Below are 17,010 nucleotides of genomic sequence, written 5' to 3'. Positions count from 1 at the left end.
TTGGATTTAAATTTGGGCCGTTAGATCTTTTTTTTTACCATTATATTTGATTATATTTGATCTCAGCCGTTGGATTCAATGTATTTTGAAATAACATAGTTAAAAAAATCAAATTTGAATCTGGACCATTGGATCAACCAACGGTCCGTGAAAATCAGCCATCAGATTGAAAATGTAGCCTTTGGGTGGCCGACAAACCCCTGTCAGCGGGGCCCACCCCTGTCGGGAACGAAATGCAGACACTCCGCGTGGGGCGCGTTGGAGCGTGAACAGGCCGAGACTGGCCCAAAGGCCAGCGAGAAATCTGGGGGGTATTTGGCCCAGCTTTAACATTTGGCATTTAGCCCAATGTTTTAGCATGGGTTGGAGATGGTTTGAGTGGAAAATTTGGGGGGTAATTTAGCATTTAGCCCACCATTGGAGGTGGTCTAAGGGTAGAGAAGAAAAGCTGTTTTTAGGTTAAAAACTAAAATTTTTAGCCCAAAAAATTTAACTGCCATATTATTGCACCATGAACTTCACTCTAATGAATGTGAATGTGATGCTTGTAACATGACATGAAACTAAGAAAACTACAAACAAAAATTGAAAGTAAAGACTGATAAAAAAACTATATATACAATAATTAAAGAAATATCGGATATATCTGCAAGTAAGATGGATCACAGTAAGATTAAAGAAGAACCAACAAGAAACCGGTATCTGTTAACCCGTGTATATAGATCCGATTGGTTCTATTAAAACCGCCGTTATCAGATCAGTTCGGTAAAAAATAATTGACAAGGGGAACTGTTGGACCAGAGCTTCCATGTGCATTGAAACAGTAAGCGCCAGGATGAGAGTTATTAGGAGATGCTGAAACTATATTTATGATATTATATCAGTAAGCACAATTTGATGCAAGCAAAGAATTGGCTGCTTTTTAATTGGATTGCCTCATATGTGCTTGTTGTGCCATGAACTGCACTGAAGTAAACGTCACTTAATTACTTTAACTGCCGATGTCGACTGCAACATGTAGTAGTATGAAGTTGATATTGTTGGTACAATTGTTGGTACAATTCACTTACTTTTTACAAAAATAAATAAAATGCAAATTGCAGAAGTAGCATTGGTTTTAACCCTGTAATTATATTTAGGGTTCTTTAGATATAAGCCCTGACAAATTACATTTCATAAACAAAAATCCATATAAATTTAAATCTCTAAATAAAACCCAATTTTCAAACAAACTGACATGTAAGCAAAAAAGTGACCTATTGTTACAATATATTTACAACTTATGCCACAACTCCCTAATTAAGCCAATAAAGGTTATCATAACTCACCCTAATTATGATAAGCAACAAGCTCCTATACTGTTAATATATTATACCAACAAATTTACCTATATTTTGTTGATTAAATAATAAGTATATTTATCTAAGAAATATCAATAGTATGCCTAATAAGTGTATTTATATGAGAAATATCAATAATATGCCTACTAATTGAGGCTCAGAATGCATGACAAACATGTATGAAATATTATACTAATTTACCTATATTTTGTAGATTCACTAATGTAAATAATAAAATATATTTTATACGAGAAACATCAATAGTTTGCCTAATAAGTATATTTATATGAGAAATACCAATAATATGCCTACAAATAGAGGCTTGGGATGCATGACAAACATGTATGAAATATTATACTAATTTACCTATACAAATTAATTTACCTATATTTTGTAGATTCACTAATTTAAATGATAAATATATTTTATACGAGAAATATTAACAATATGCCACCTAATAGAGGCTTAGGATCCATGATAAACATGTACGAAATCTTATACTAATTTACCTACATAAATTAATTTACCTATATTTTCCAGATTCAAAAATTTAATAACAGGTGCATTATTTTTCAAAATGACCAAAACTATTAGTACTAAGTAGGTACACTAATCTTTTCAAAACAAAAAAAAATAGGTACATTGATGTTCGAAAAATAAAACAAAACATACTAGACACATCATTTTTTACCCCTTTTGTTTTAAAGAAAACAAAAGCATGGTTTTTATTAAATCGCAATAGGGTACATTAATCTAAAAATTTATTGTTGAATTCAAAACGTTTTGAATTTTTATTCCTACGTCAACTAAAATTTCAAAGCCAATACACACGTTACAAGAACATTAAAAAAGCTTTCCATTTTAATTTTGATATCAACATAAACTGCTATAATGACTTAACTAAGGGTAATTTGGGGAATCCAAATAATATTAAATACGACGCACAATCTCGATTAGGTAATTTGCTTAGGTGGAGTCTAGTCATTGGATTTTTGTTAGAAAAATATATTCTTGTGGGTTTTATGTAAAAAAAATTGAGTTTGAAGGGGTAAAGTCACATTTTCAATTATATTTATGTATAAAGGTTAAAACTTTATTTTCATCCACTCACATGTTTATGTCCCCGCCGCCCCCACACCCAAAAAAAAAGGATTTAGTAGCCATAGCAGTGGTAACATCGGATGTTGAGATACTCTGAGCAACTCTGACATATTCCACTGAGTATGGTATTTACTTAACATATTCATGGAACTTGCATTTGGTTAATTATGCTCTGAATCCATTCTCATGCATGTAATAAAGGGTCAGAGACCTATTAAGTGTGCTCATTCAGGGATGTGCTGAAATAAATGTGATTACCTGCAAGTGCTTTGATTCGGGCTTATCCCTATTTTAGGGAAAGTTTTGTCAAATTTTATTTTAGATTTTATTACTTGATAATTTTAGTTACGATTTCATGCATATCATAGCTTCGTCACTCATCCGGGTGATGATCAAAACGCCTAGATTTTTATGTGAATTGAACATTGGGGTCGGATGTGTCATTATTCAATAAAAAACTTTTGTCTAATTTTATATGAAGAAAATTAAGTTTAGGGACTAAAGTCAAATTTTTAGTACGTAAAATTAATTAGATTGTGTGGTGTGTATATTTTTAACACCATAAGGGGTGGAAAACGGATATGAGCTTCTCCTCCATCATATATTTGTCAGAACTATTTGTTGGGAAGTGAGTAGTTTAACTTCAAGTGTTACCATAAAGATAATTACATGTAACAAATGAAATAGTTTAGAATATGTTGTCAAGTGATACGTGTTACTATCTGACGTAATAGTTTGTTAATAGTTAAGTGAATGACTTAGTCTCTAAGTCATTGCTCTGCTTTTGATTTCTCATACATTCTTGTTTAATCATATCCTTTAATTACGTTTGATTGATCTAATTTGATGGCTAGAAACAAAGAGAGGTGTGTGAGAAACTAAAAAAAAATACGTAAAAATCACTTCCCATAACTATTGAGGTATCATTTGTAAGAGTGAATTACACAGTTGAACTACAGAAAACCTCTCTCTTTTTTCCCATATTTCTTCTTCATAAGTCAATTACACTTGAGCCCTAATGTTTAGGTGATATAACAATTTGGTTCCGCGCGCTATTTTAAAAATAGAGAATAACGACTTTGTTATACTACGCTCATCTGGTCAGATTTTTTTTTTTTTTTTTTTGGTCAAACTATTAATTATTTTTTAGTTAAATGCTTAGTGAAAAACATCGTAATTTAGGGAGGGTTGTCAATTTCATAGACCATGTATGTTCCAATTAAACCAGAGTCTCAAGATTAACACACAGAGATGCAAAATGGAAGTGATACAGATTTCGACACTTGATGCAAAAGCTTGAAACAGAACTTATCCATAGAAAAAGAAGAGAGAGTACAAAATGACTCTACTTAAGCATGGTTTAATTTGTAGAAGTTAACCCCAAGCTAGCTAGAGACATGAAACTGGTGGTTCTACAATTCCCTTAATTACTCCATGCACACTGTGGCAGCTTGATGTTATTTTCATGTCTGGATCTGCCGAGGCCAACTGACAGTTTTCTAAGGTGATTCCAGTACATGGGACTGGTGTGCTGCAATTCAGATTGATAGCTACTTCCGAAATGGATGTCCCAATTGCCCCACTGTAGCTCACGTCGCTTATTTGAACCGCAGTGCTCTGCAACCAGGCATATACAGTATTAATTACACAACAATTACTATGTTAGATTAAAGTTCCGTTTGATTGCCATTTCGTTTATAGCTTATACTTAATAGTCGTTTTTGTATTAAGGACAGAGAAGATTGACATCGTAGAAATCAGTGATTTATAAAGATTTTGTTTTCATTCAATCTTTTTTATTCTTCCCCTCCCTCCCACCACCCTTTCACATTCTTCATTTTTCTCGTATCCTATACTATCTTCTCATCTCTAACACTAAAATTGAAAACTAAAAATGAAATGATAATCAAACGACTCTAAATTTGTCAAAATTTTATTCTTACCAGTTCATGGCAACCCTCTCGCTTGTGACAGAAATAGTGTTGGTCGATGGTAATGGGATTCCCGACTTCCTTGAAAGTCAAATTGACGAATGAAACTCCGTGGACCAATCCTTTTCCAGTCTGTTATTTATATGAATAGCAAAAAGTAATTATAATAACAACATTTGTCCCCGAGTGTATCATTTCTAAAGTAAAAGGTCAAAGTATTATTGTACTGCGGACGAAATTACCTCCCAAGTCTTGATGCGCGCCCCATTCTGTGTCCCATAGAACCGAGCCCTGTGCACGGCGATATTCTCAACCCTTGTCTCATTCCGCTGTTCCCTAAGCTCCCAATGCTATATATTGCCAGTGAAACACCACCGAGATAACACATTAACATTTTCGGCTTCTACAGATCCGTTTACTAAGTTCTGTTTAATACTATTCTACCTTACTAGTGTTGTGTTGAACATAATTTTCCTTTCTACATTTGGATTCAGAAAAGTATCGTAATGATATGAAAAAAAATAAGTTAAGGAAATAAATGACATACCTTATGCCATGGCCAGGTTCGCATGATACGTCAGTTATATAAATGTGTGAACAGTAGTCTCCGATGGATGCACAATCGTCGCCTATTGATCAACACTAACATAGCATAGGTAAATTAATTGAGTTTTGTTAACATAGGAAAGGTAAATTATTTCCCCACGTTCTTTTTTTATTTCTACGGTCTTTTTTATGTTTTGTCTCTTAATTCTCTTTTGATTTAGATCAGCCCGAAATAAACAACAGTGCCAAAGTACTCAAAAATTCTAGATATGAAAAGTCTACCGGATTTTAGTTCTGCACCATGGATTTCCACATGTTGGGAGTCTTGAATGTGAATGCCATCAGTGTTGGGGCTGGTTCCAGGTGAATCTGTTTTGATAAACGAGAAATAAGCTCCCTCAGATCCCCATACTAGTATATGAGTTTGTGGAGTATTTACAACGTTGATGCGGTCCATTTGAACTTCTTTACAGCCTTGAAACATAAGTGCCTGCAATGCAGCGCATATATGGAATGGAACTTCATCAGCATAACACGCATGTATACGTTTCTAATTTTTCTTCAATGATACGTATATAATTACAAACTTTGAAATGAAATTACAAAGGAGCACTTACTGTAGGTGCGCGGCCTATACATCCCTGTTGAAAAAGGAAACCGGGTCAGTTGCAAAGATAAGGATAGAAACTCAAAAAATTGAAGGAACTCAAAGTTAACTTTATATATAAGAAATTTATTCAAAATACATCTAACTTCTTTGAAGGAAAGAAACAAATGCGTAAATAATACAGACATAAATGTAGCAAGTTTATTGAAGTAGTGTGCTTCACCCTCTACAATATATCTTATCAACCACACATTTTAATACAAATAATTAGTGTCATAATCGATTACCTTTAATTCTGGATGATGTCTGCACGAGACATCCCACCAGCTTTTACCACGTCCATCAATGAGTCCCGAACCATTCAAAGTAAGGCCATTTACACCCCTAAACGCCAGCAGGTCAGCTCCCTTCCATCCACCGGCAGTATTTGGTGCTACAATCACCCCAGATAGCTATATTTATGGAAAGAAAGTGGAACAACAAAGTCATTTATTAAAAACAAAAGACATATTACAATAGTAGAACAATATACGCTAAAAAATAGTAGTAGCCATTTTCCACTCCCTCCGTTCAGATGGTTTAGAACAAAAAAAGGGTCCTTTGTTGTGTTAATGCATGTATTATTGAAAACACAATAATGAAAGTTTGAGGAGGTCTTGAATTCAAATTTTATAGACAACCGTTGTTAATAAAAATAAACGGACTGGGTACTTTTAGACATAAGAAGCATTTCAACAAGTAAGCGAGCTTGAACTTCTTATTAGTAGAAAAGGGAATTGAAATTGGGGGAGCTGGGCTTACCAGTGTGCTTCGGCAAAAACTTAAGGGCAACCAAGATTTCGAAACTTGCAGAGTTTTTGCTCTCGCCTAGATTCGGTTTGACAGCTGTGGCTTGTCCCGTGTATTCAACTCCAATTCTATGGCGATAGTTATCTCAAGAACATCCTTATTGATGAATTCTAAACAATCTCTTACGACTTCTTTTTTTGGAATCATTCTTTTTGTGTTCTTGATAACCCATGAAATTGACACTTCCCCACCATCCATTCTCAGTTAAGTGAGAATGTTGATTAGTTTGATATTCTTGCATAGAGCACACGCCAAATGTAACCACCCTTTGCATCTTTCGCCCTTTCAAAATTTGCGACTTAAGAGAAGCCATTTTAGCTTCAAGTTTTGATAGATTGGCGACTACAATGTCTTGCTTCTCTAGTACCTGAAATCAAAGAAAGTTAAAACAAAATCAAATATCAAAAGAAAAACAAATGAAAACACATAGGGATTAGCAAATTTACTAATCCTTGGCAATGTCACCAAAATTTGATGTGGTAGAAACTAACACTCAAATTAATCCTTGCAATCAATGTGATTATAGTAAGAGCAAGCAAGGATCATTTTATTCTGGCGAGTGGAAGGGCTGCTAATCAAGACAAACTAAACAAATAATATTAAAAACTAAATTAACCGTGAACATCACTAATTAACTTTCAGATTTTTCTAAGCTCAAAGAATCGGACAAAGCCTCGCACAACTCAAATAGTTCTTCTCAAGTTTTCTAACTATGAACAACATATGGTAATACATATCAACGTTCATTAAGATAAGTGTAAGTCATAAGTATTGACAAAGCAATTGTAACTATGAACAACATAATACTTCTGCCAGAAATATTTACTTAACTCAATCATGAATAGTGAATATTACTATTATGAACACAAGTTCATAAAGATTATGTGACACTCCCATATATTCTTAGTCTTGAGTTTGAAGTTGAATGATGCACTTTTGGCTTACAGTTCCACAATGTTTGGTTTTTTGCCGGAACCTGAGGTATCTAACACTCATGGCCTTAGTCAAATAGAAAACATCCTCTCAAAGCTTTTAACCGGAGAATGATCCATATTTTTGTCAAGTTCGTGCCTCAAACCCAAAAATAAGAATTAAACTTGACTTGAAATTCTACCGCATTTTCACTTAAATACTTGCCGTGGTTTGTCACAATGTTCTCAATACACCATGAATGGCGCGGAAATTGGAAAGCAATCGCTTTTCCATTAATCTATTGGTTTATATTATGCTTAAATATGTATTTTTGTTATAACAATTTTGTCATCGAAGTCCAATTTCCAAAGTATACGAGACTCAATAGTTGAGGACTGTAAATTTGCTCCGACGGTTCTATTGCGCCTACAACTCGATTGTTAACCATTCTCCTCCCTCAAGGCCTATCTAAAACGCTTTTGGCTTTTTGGGTAATTGCAGTCTAAATTGAAGGTATTATAGTCTATTAGTTTTGGCTGTGCTTGATAATTTTCATAGAAACTGACATTTAACAGGTAAAATTTTGGCTATAATCGATTAAAAACTCGAAAAGAAGGCCTACAACTATGAATGTTTTGATAAATAAGCACTGTTGATGTCAAAAAGATGCGAGGAAAATATACCAAAATCATTTCATCCATCTAGTAAATAAATACAGGAAATTAAATGAGCATAAACTTTAGTGAAAAGAAAAGAGTTAAAACTACCATCACATTATCATAAACAATTCAGCTAAATCTCAACCGTACAGATCCTCTGCTTCCTATAACAAAAGCATCCTAAATCCTCTTCCCTTACAACAAAATAGTCTACATTCAAAACAAATGTGCTACTAACTGAACCGGAACAAGGCAACTAGATCCAGAGTCCACCGTCGCTCGAATTTTGCAGGGTTCCTTTCGGAAAATGATTACACTTGCACTGCGTAAACCAGAACGATTTGTGAGTATATCTATATCAGAAATTACTAGCACAAGGCAAGAGTGCCACAAGACTTCATCATGATTCAAGATTTTTCTTTTTTCTTTTAAAAAAAAAAAAAAAAAAACAAGTCTCTCGATTCATGCTTGTCCCATTCACTATTGCTGCTACTTCATTCATCGTTACCGTGTTAATGCTTATACTAGATCATGTACAATTTATGAAAAATGATATCTTACTGTAAGTAGAAGTATCAATTTGCTCGGGAAGCTCCTTTATGTCCACCTCAAACCTTGACTGGACCTGAAACGATCGATTTGGATTAAGAGAAGGAATAGCAGAAGCATAAGAAATTCGGCCTGTATTGAATTATGTTTATATGGTTATGTATTATATACATACAGTACATACTTACGCACACAACTTACCTGATTAAGAACTTCTGAATCAGAAGCAGAAGATACAAATGTAATTGCTAGCCCCTTGGTACCAAACCTACCAGCTCTGCCAACCTGTGAAGGAAGGAAAACCCATCAGCCAGAGTTTAGGAACAGTGTGTACGCCCCCGACAAACATAGGCAAAACAACAAAACTGTTAACACGGATATGCAAATGAAACAATACCCTATGCAAGTAGGTATCAGCAGAATCAGGCATGTCATAATTGATAACAATGTTAACACGCTCAATGTCAATTCCCCTTCCTACTAAATCTGTTGCCACAAGAATTCTTGAAAGCCCCTCCTTGAAATTCTTGTAACGTTTTAGCCTGCAAGCGGAAAACCATGCAAATTAGATGAGGCTAAATCCCACACAACAATTTTGGCACTCCTTTTTAGCCATCTGCACTCCAAACTGAATTTACAACTTCATCTAAATGTCTAATGCACAAACAAGATAAACAAAAGAAAACAAGCAATAAAAAAAAAAAAAAAAAAAGCAATTCAGAAACAACTAAGCAAAAACAAAACATCCTCCAATCACGTGGAAATGATAGTAAAGTCAAACCAACCAAACCATACAATTACTGACATAAGATTCATAAACATTTTCTAAACCATGTAAATGGTCCCCTATTATTCATAAGGAAAAGAAAAAAGAAACAATGGCCCTTTTTGTTGATTTTCAATTTTCTAAAACCAGACCAGAATCAGTGACATTATTGGGTGCTAATCATGCCATACGCAACAAATACAGGAGAAATAAGAAAAAGCTAAATAGGTAATCAGAAATCCCGAATATAATTATGCTAAAACAATGCAATTACTTCCTCTAAATGCTTCGCCTTATGATTTACACATCATCCTCTGGAGCCAAATGTATCAAGTAGAGATCTAGTGGACAATCACAGGAACAGGAAACATAGTTAATGGATGCTAAACGACAGGAGAGTCCCAACTAAGGAAGTAGGTAGATTAGTCACTGAGTTAGGTCAGATGAGGCCTCGTTTGGCAGCTCGTATAAGGAACCGGATAGTACTAATAATACGAACCTAGTTGTTTGGTGCACAATGTGTAAAATAACCACCGGATAAAACAATCCAGTCCCACAATTTTAATACACCCTACACCCGCTTAGTTATCCTCTCCTATACGCTGGTATAATTTAGTCAGGCGTTCGCTTTTCTCTAACCCTCTCTGCTTCTGCGCATTGCGACCAAGTTGTTGCCGCTCTTTCTCCCTCCGTCCATCCTAACTGCTAGCAGAGGCTCCAGTGACGGAGGAGCCCAAGAAGGAAGGATAGCCAGCTAGGCAGACGAAACTCAGAACTCCATAAGAGAGGAAGTATGTACAGCCAACACCTAATATTAAAACCGTCGCTCAACCTCCATACTTTCAGTTACTTTAATTCGTGATTTTAGATCCCGGTTTCTTCATTTTCTCCATATTTTGCTTCTGGGTTTTCTACTTTCAGGCACTTTAATTCGCAATTTCATATCAATTCTTCATTTTCTCCATTTTTTTGGTTCTGGGTTTTCAATTATGGTGCTCAAATCGAGATTTCTGATTCAATTTTTGCATCTGGAGCGCTGCAGTTGAAGAACTCGGCAGCGAGAGGGAAGCTGATCAAGATCAGGGCTTCGTACAAGCTCTTCAAGGCAAGCAAGATGGAGAAATGTGCACAAACAAAATCAAAAGGACCTCATTTGTGGATTATTCTGTCAATTTATTTTCCCTTTTATTCATTTTATTAACAAATTTTTTCTTAAAACTAATATGGAAATTGTTTTTGATAAAAAATAATAACAGTACGATTTATATGGTACAGTACCAAACACAGTATTAAAGAATTGATCTTTAGTCCGATACTGCACCAAACGCCTGACTAATTTAGTCAGTATAGTCCGAGCTGCCAAACGAGGCCTGAGGGTATTATTTGGAAGGACTATGATCATTGTAATATCTATAGAATTGATTATACTTGAGGGACATCTTGAGTGATCCATTCATGGGTAGTTGTAGGTAACCAGCAGAAAAAGAGAAGCCTCAGTGACTTCCTTTTAACTATGAACTTCAGATGGAGGGAAAATTTGACTTCTTTTTAACTTAAGGATATGAAACAGAATTTACAAACATGTTAATTATGACGATACTCTCAAAAAATTACGTCCACCATATCTAAGCTTTATAGCCAGCTGGAGCAACAGTGAATAGTTATAATAAAAAGGGAGTTTTAACCAAAAGCCCACGGTATTGTTCACTTTAACGAAAAATCACATTTTTACACTAAAAAGTCAATCCTGGTACTATTTACTTTACCCTTTATTTTGTCCTTATCATTAAAACTCAAAGTTTTCAAGCCCTTTCCATTAGTTTTCCTTAATAAAAATGATTAAAAAGTAATTAACACATCTGTACTTGCAGATCATAATGCATTCACACGGTAAACCAACAATATATCCCAAAAAAGAGCACAGGCATAACAATATATCCCAAAAAAGAGCACAGGCATACGAAATTATAAGCTGGGGCACAGACTCGCATAAGCCTGCTTGAGGCTAGAGTGAACTACAGGGACCTACAATTTCTCAAGGGTGGTGCTATCCACGCTCATTTTTACTTCTCATACCCCCCCTCTCAATTTCCGACCTTCTGATCGAATGAAATGAAGAAGATCAGTGAACATAAATTGACAAGGGTCTGTGGGAGGTAAAAGGGGGTGTGAATAGCACTACCCTTTCTCAATCAAGAATTAAAGAACCAGAATTGCATCTATTAGGACAGAAGTCTGACAGTTTACAATATAGTACATAAGAAATCAAATCAACGCACCAATTTCATAATACTCTAATAAGCCAAAAGTATACTAATTTAACTTTAAACAAAAAAAAAAAAAAAAAAAAAGAAGAATTTCACTCTTTTAGCGTAAAAAAATTGGGCAACATTTGGATAGTAGAATAACACAACCAAGTACATTATTAAACCCTTACTATGAATGGTAGCAACTGTTAGCATATGTTTTCAGTAAGAGTGGTGATTTTCACACCCCCCCAATTTACTTCAGGCACACCCTATTATTTGCTTTATAGTTTTTTATGTAATTATATATAGGGTAGTGATTTTCACACACCCCATGTTACCTCTCACACCCTCAAAAAACATTGAACAATTAAAAGGGTGTGTGAGAGGTAAAATGGGGTGTGAGAAAATAATATATGGAAGAAGGCTTGACACTCACACATTCTATGTCATCAAAAAGGGATGGAAGGCATACCTTTCTTCCTGAGGCATTCCAGAGTGAATGCAGATGGAGGGGAAGTTACAGTCAGCAAGTAACTTGTTCAGCTCAGCTGCCCTGCTTACACTCTTTACAAAAATAACAACTTGGTTGAAATCCAATGCATCAAGGAGGTCAGTCAACTTGCGGTTTTTCTCAGGCTCACTCAATTTGATGTAGTGCTGCAGCAAGAAAGCAAAAGGGTGAGCGAGCAAGAAACACTTAACCAACAACACAAGAAATCATCAATCAGATTCACATGTTAGACTTACCTGTACGAGACCATGAAGAGTCAATTTGGCCTCATCATCCACATAAATTTCCATGGGCTGCAACAAACAAATATGATCACAAGTTGAATTAAAACACAATGGCCTCCAATGCTCCATAATAAGCAAATGTGAACAATAAGACCAAGAAGCAGTATCCATAACATTCTATTATTATAATTATACTCTTTAAGACGAAGAAAAAATCTCGTATGCTGCCTGACACAGGCAGACTGTTCTATGATTGCTCAAAAACCTTGGGATCAGATTCACTGTCAAAGGCAGATCGGTTGAGCAAAATTCTCATAAATTAGGAGTAAGACCATTAATTAATATTATACCAACTAAATACAATCAAAATAAGGTGATTATTCTAAATTCATGTCAAGGATTAAAGTGAACATTACATCTTGCATAAACTTCTTGCAAACAGGGCGTATTTCCTTGCTTAGTGTTGCTGAAAACATCATCACTTGCTTGTCATGAGGAGTCAACTTAAATATCTCCTGCACATCTCTCCTCATGTCTGAAAAAGATAGAACAAATGGAGAAATAAATCAAACAAAACAAAAACAAGTTTTTCCACAGTGAAATTGTAGGAAATGTCCTTTTAACAATTAGCCGCAAAACACTTACCAAGTGACTCAAGCATCTTATCACATTCATCAAGAATAAAATGTCTGACATTCTTCAGTCCAAGCTCTTTGTCTCTTGCCAAAGCTAATACTCTCCCAGGTGTACCAACAACAATGTGAGGACATTCATTTTTTAGCAAATCTTTGTGAACCTTGATACTAACACCTCCATAGAAAACTGCAACCTTCAGGTCCGGCAAATAAGTACTAAACCTCTCGAATTCATGACAAATCTGTACCAAGAAACACAGAGGTTAGTTCATGAAACAGAAACTGAACATAGAAATGTACGACGGAAACATTTTTTGCATCATATCCAACACACATATATATATATGCATCACACACTCATGCAGAGATCAGCATTGTAATAGTTCAAAAATAGATTTCTCTATACTTAAATTCACAGAACATACCTGGTAAGCCAATTCTCTTGTGTGGCAAAGAATAAGAGCAGCAACCTGACCAGCTACTGGATCTATTTGCTGAAGGGTTGACAGAACAAAGACGGCAGTTTTTCCCATCCCAGATTTTGCTTGACAAATAACATCCATTCCTAAGATAGCTTGAGGGATGCACTCATGTTGAACTGATGAAGCAAACAAAATCGTACCGGACGAAACCTCAGTAAGTATATATGACCTTCCAGATCCATTTAATGGAAAGGTTTACCAAACCAGTTTTCTTGCCGAAATCATGAATATGGAATTAGTGATTACCTGGACGGAAAAAAGAAAAAAAAATTCAGAAACAGTTAAACATGGAAGATGCTTAAACAAGTACAACAATCTTTCCATTCTCACATTTCATGTAACAAAAATAAGTTGATGAGGGAGTGTTCACATCTCTAATTGCAAAGGATATTGATATTCATACAATCATTTTTACCTTTCACACACCCTTGTTAATTTTTGGCCATTGATCTTCTTCAATTCATTCAATCTGACGGCCGAAAATCGAGAGGGGTATGTGAGAAGTAAAAATGGATTTGTGGATAGCACTACGCATTGTTGCATGTTTTAAATTAGCAATTCCTATGGCACATCTAATCTAACAGATAAAAACAATGGAGGAAAAAACACAAGGCATTCGAATATTTAAGATGGATAACAATTAGATACTTGACATCAACAGCTTTATTGAAATTTCAAACTTACAGAAACTCATCCAAAGAACTGATATATCAACGCCATCTCATACCAGACCAACTAAACTCCCAAGAAGTTAAAAGTGATTCCCAGACCAGCTAAACTAACAAGAAGTTAAAAGTGATTCGGAGTCTATAGCGTGCTCAAGTTGTATGCCAAGAACTCACAGTCATTTACTTTGTAACCAGGAACACAAAATGAGATGTAACCATATATAATTATCTAACAATCTTTTCCCAACCAAAAGATCAAAAGCCTAATGCCTCTTGAAATTTATTTCAAGAATAACCAATGATATCAAATGAAAACAAAGAGTAGAACTTTGCCTTCCGAAGGATGTTCGAATCCAGAATCCACAATTGCTCGAAGAAGCTCCGGCTTCAACAGGAAGTCTCTGAATCCCGAACTATGGATGCCAACATATCCCCTGAACCATATTATATAATAGGTTAGAAAGAACAGATTTTGGGGACTAAAACCAAAAGAACATTAAATCATCGCAAATATGAATTACAGATAGCTAGATATACAGCACATCTTAAAAAAATTTTGGTGTCATTTATCGAGCCATAACAAAGAGATAGACGCATAGAAGCATTACCCTCCACTGAGAAATTAAGAAACTGCAATTTCCATAAATCACTACAGTATCATGTTTTTCCCACACTAACCACAGTAATGCCTAAAGGAAGGTTAACTTTCCAGTCTAATTTCTTTTATTCGGACACGCAATTATTAGATAACTATACTTGGGCTGCTATATCTCAACCTTATTCACAATGTCAACCTTATTCAGTTGATTAAATCATCGAAAACACATGAGGCAAACCAGCACAAGACCCAAAGTAAAAATGCTATCAAATTTTTTCCTGAAGAATTTAATGAACCGAAAGGAACCCATACTTTATATACTTGTTTCCTCAGTTTCACCAATCAAATGTGCAAACAATACCAATAATCTAAGAACAAACCGACCGGAAAAAAATAAATAAATAAATAAAGCAAGTGTAACTAAAATCAAAATTTAAAAAAAATACAACTTTTATCTATTACATACATAAGCAAGGAACCCAATTGATCGGTGATAGTAATTTCAGGTGATTTTTATATCAAAAATTAATAAATACAGATTTACAATAAATAAAATAAACTGAAGACACTAACTTTTTGACGGTATCGCCAGAAGGCTTGGCAGAGACGGAGTTGGGGGCGTTTTGGTCCTCCTCTTCGTAGTCGACGAGCTCCTCTTCGTAACCATCGTTGTCTCTGACTTCACCCATTCTATACACCCACCCAAAATTAGACTTTCAGCGAATACAATTTCACCAAGAATTGCGAATCAGAAACTTCAAGAACACATTCAACAGCTCAGATAGGGTTTTCTGAATTGCATACCTTTGAGCTTCCACTGAGCAAGAGAGAGAGAGATACGGAGTGATAATCTGCGGGTGCCGAGACCTCTGTGAAAATTTGAAAAAAAAAAAAAGAAGTACAAAAATTGAAAAAAGTTTGGGGGAGAAGAATGAAGAGAAGGGGTGCCCTAGATCTAGGGTTTGGGTTCGGGGAGAGGGAAGAGAGGACTTAGGGTTTCGAATGGAGCGCAGAAGATATAGGAGTGTGGGGGACAGTGAGTGGACAGTGAGTGGACGAAATCACCCTCTCGGTTGGGTTGGACTCACCTAGACCTGCAGATTTTTCACAACTCGTTAACACAATATGAAATAATACAAAAAATAACAATTTCCAATTAATGCATTAACTAATCGAGTCATTGTCAAATCATAACACAAAAAATAACAATTTCCAATTAATACATTAACTAATTAAGTTATTATCAAATCAACACGTTAATATCGAGTTCTTAACAAATCTACCCACAAGTAACGCATTTCAATTTGTTTTTTAAAAAATGTTAATTCGGTAATTTTCAACTACTAAACAAACCTAGTCTCACATAAACATCGACAATCATTATGTAGAAGAGAGTGCTAATATGGGTAATTTGTTTTAACCTGTTAAGTAAAGCTTTTCGCATTAGTACTCTCTTCCACATAAACTAAGCATTGAAATTACCACCACCATCTAGGGGATTTGACATCTCTAAGAATCCCATACGCACCTAATATAGCTTCATCTCCCTCTTTTACACATCGTCGTTTATGTGATACATATCCATGGAGGCTCATCTCTCCCACGCCTCGACATATACTGATTCGTTAAGGATGCCTCATGATGTAACTCTCATCACACCACTCTTTTCTAAGAATTACACGTTATTTGATTCTCCTCTCCAAAGATATGTAGGCAGTTTTAAAACAGATTTGCTACTCTCCAATCAACCCCATTCCCCCCATGGTCGGCGCTCATTTGGTGATTTCAACAAGATATCACATCCGTCTGCGGATGTGCACAAATTTGATTTCAACAACAAAAATTAGAATGAATCACACGAGCATTATAAAGGGGCATGAGAGAGATTATGTGATGTGCATCGCTTGGGTGAGGAAAGGTGATGTGCTTTATATGTGCACATCCCATCTCTCTTAGCAAGACACGTTTTGGGTATGGAAGCCCAAGAAACAAAACTGGGTTGGGCGAGCCTAAAGCGGACAATATTTTAATGGGAAGTCGGCTTTGACAATTTGCAAATAACTAGTTAGAATGAATTATTTACAATTCTCTTTTACATCGGTACATTTATAATGATCCTGTAGTGCATTTCTATTTCTTCCTATGTAATGTTCTTGGACGTTGGATTTGCGAGTACTAAAGCATTTAAAATTAACTACTTAGAATTGTGCAACAATGATTTCGTGAAGGAGTTTTAAATGACTACTTAAAATGAGTCCATTTTTTATTCTCTTGCCTTTGTAGTTTGTTGTAATGTTATTTATTTGGTTTCTAACCAATTTATCCAAATTCTATTGGTGGAAGTTCCTTATCCAAACATAGCCAAAGTTAGTTTGTGTTGGTA

At 35.2% G+C, this 17,010-nt stretch overlaps 2 protein-coding genes across 2 annotated transcripts; both read right to left on the bottom strand.

Annotated features, from left to right (window-relative positions):
- Positions 1-3,830: 3,830 nt before the first annotated feature.
- LOC137708948 (probable polygalacturonase At1g80170) lies at positions 3,831-7,370 on the bottom strand. The gene is made up of 8 exons (XM_068448106.1): positions 7,320-7,370; positions 6,640-6,741; positions 5,813-5,977; positions 5,536-5,559; positions 5,160-5,408; positions 4,615-4,722; positions 4,385-4,504; positions 3,831-4,058 (listed from the first exon to the last, which is right to left on the bottom strand). The coding sequence occupies exons 1-8, from the start codon at positions 7,368-7,370 to the stop codon at positions 3,831-3,833; spliced, it is 1,047 nt and encodes a 348-aa protein (XP_068304207.1).
- Positions 7,371-7,966: 596 nt separating this feature from the next.
- On the bottom strand, positions 7,967-15,626 carry LOC137707439 (DEAD-box ATP-dependent RNA helicase 15-like). Its single transcript, XM_068446305.1, has 12 exons — positions 15,432-15,626; positions 15,201-15,317; positions 14,363-14,463; positions 13,305-13,477; positions 12,890-13,121; positions 12,661-12,779; positions 12,257-12,313; positions 11,982-12,166; positions 8,892-9,036; positions 8,696-8,779; positions 8,507-8,570; positions 7,967-8,267 (listed from the first exon to the last, which is right to left on the bottom strand). Exons 2-12 carry the CDS (start codon positions 15,314-15,316, stop codon positions 8,257-8,259), a joined length of 1,287 nt encoding a protein of 428 aa, XP_068302406.1. The 5' UTR covers position 15,317; positions 15,432-15,626; the 3' UTR covers positions 7,967-8,256.
- Between the last annotated feature and the right edge of the window lie 1,384 nt (positions 15,627-17,010).

This window comes from Pyrus communis, chromosome 11 (genome assembly GCF_963583255.1).
Source record: "Pyrus communis chromosome 11, drPyrComm1.1, whole genome shotgun sequence".
Taxonomy (NCBI): Eukaryota; Viridiplantae; Streptophyta; class Magnoliopsida; order Rosales; family Rosaceae; genus Pyrus; species Pyrus communis.
Note: the sequence above shows the minus strand (reverse complement) of the source record. Positions and strands in the feature narration are given on the sequence as shown.

What these genes read in the sequence shown, in the direction of transcription:
- LOC137708948 (XM_068448106.1), bottom strand. Translation starts at nt 7,370, where the DNA reads ATGAGTGTTAGATACCTCAGGTTCCGGCAAAAAACCAAACATTGTGGA. An exon ending in AAGGGCGAAAGATGCAAAGG is followed by an intron (nt 5,978 to 6,639) that starts GTGGTTACATTT and finishes CCATAAATATAG; the next exon opens with CTATCTGGGGTGATTGTAGC. An exon ending in GAGAGGGTTGCCATGAACTG is followed by an intron (nt 4,059 to 4,384) that starts GTAAGAATAAAA and finishes GCCTGGTTGCAG; the next exon opens with AGCACTGCGGTTCAAATAAG.
- LOC137707439 (XM_068446305.1), bottom strand. Translation starts at nt 15,316, where the DNA reads ATGGGTGAAGTCAGAGACAACGATGGTTACGAAGAGGAGCTCGTCGAC. An exon ending in ATTCGAACATCCTTCGGAAG is followed by an intron (nt 13,478 to 14,362) that starts GCAAAGTTCTAC and finishes TTGCTTCATCAG; the next exon opens with TTCAACATGAGTGCATCCCT. An exon ending in CTGATACCTACTTGCATAGG is followed by an intron (nt 8,780 to 8,891) that starts GTATTGTTTCAT and finishes CTTCCTTCACAG; the next exon opens with GTTGGCAGAGCTGGTAGGTT.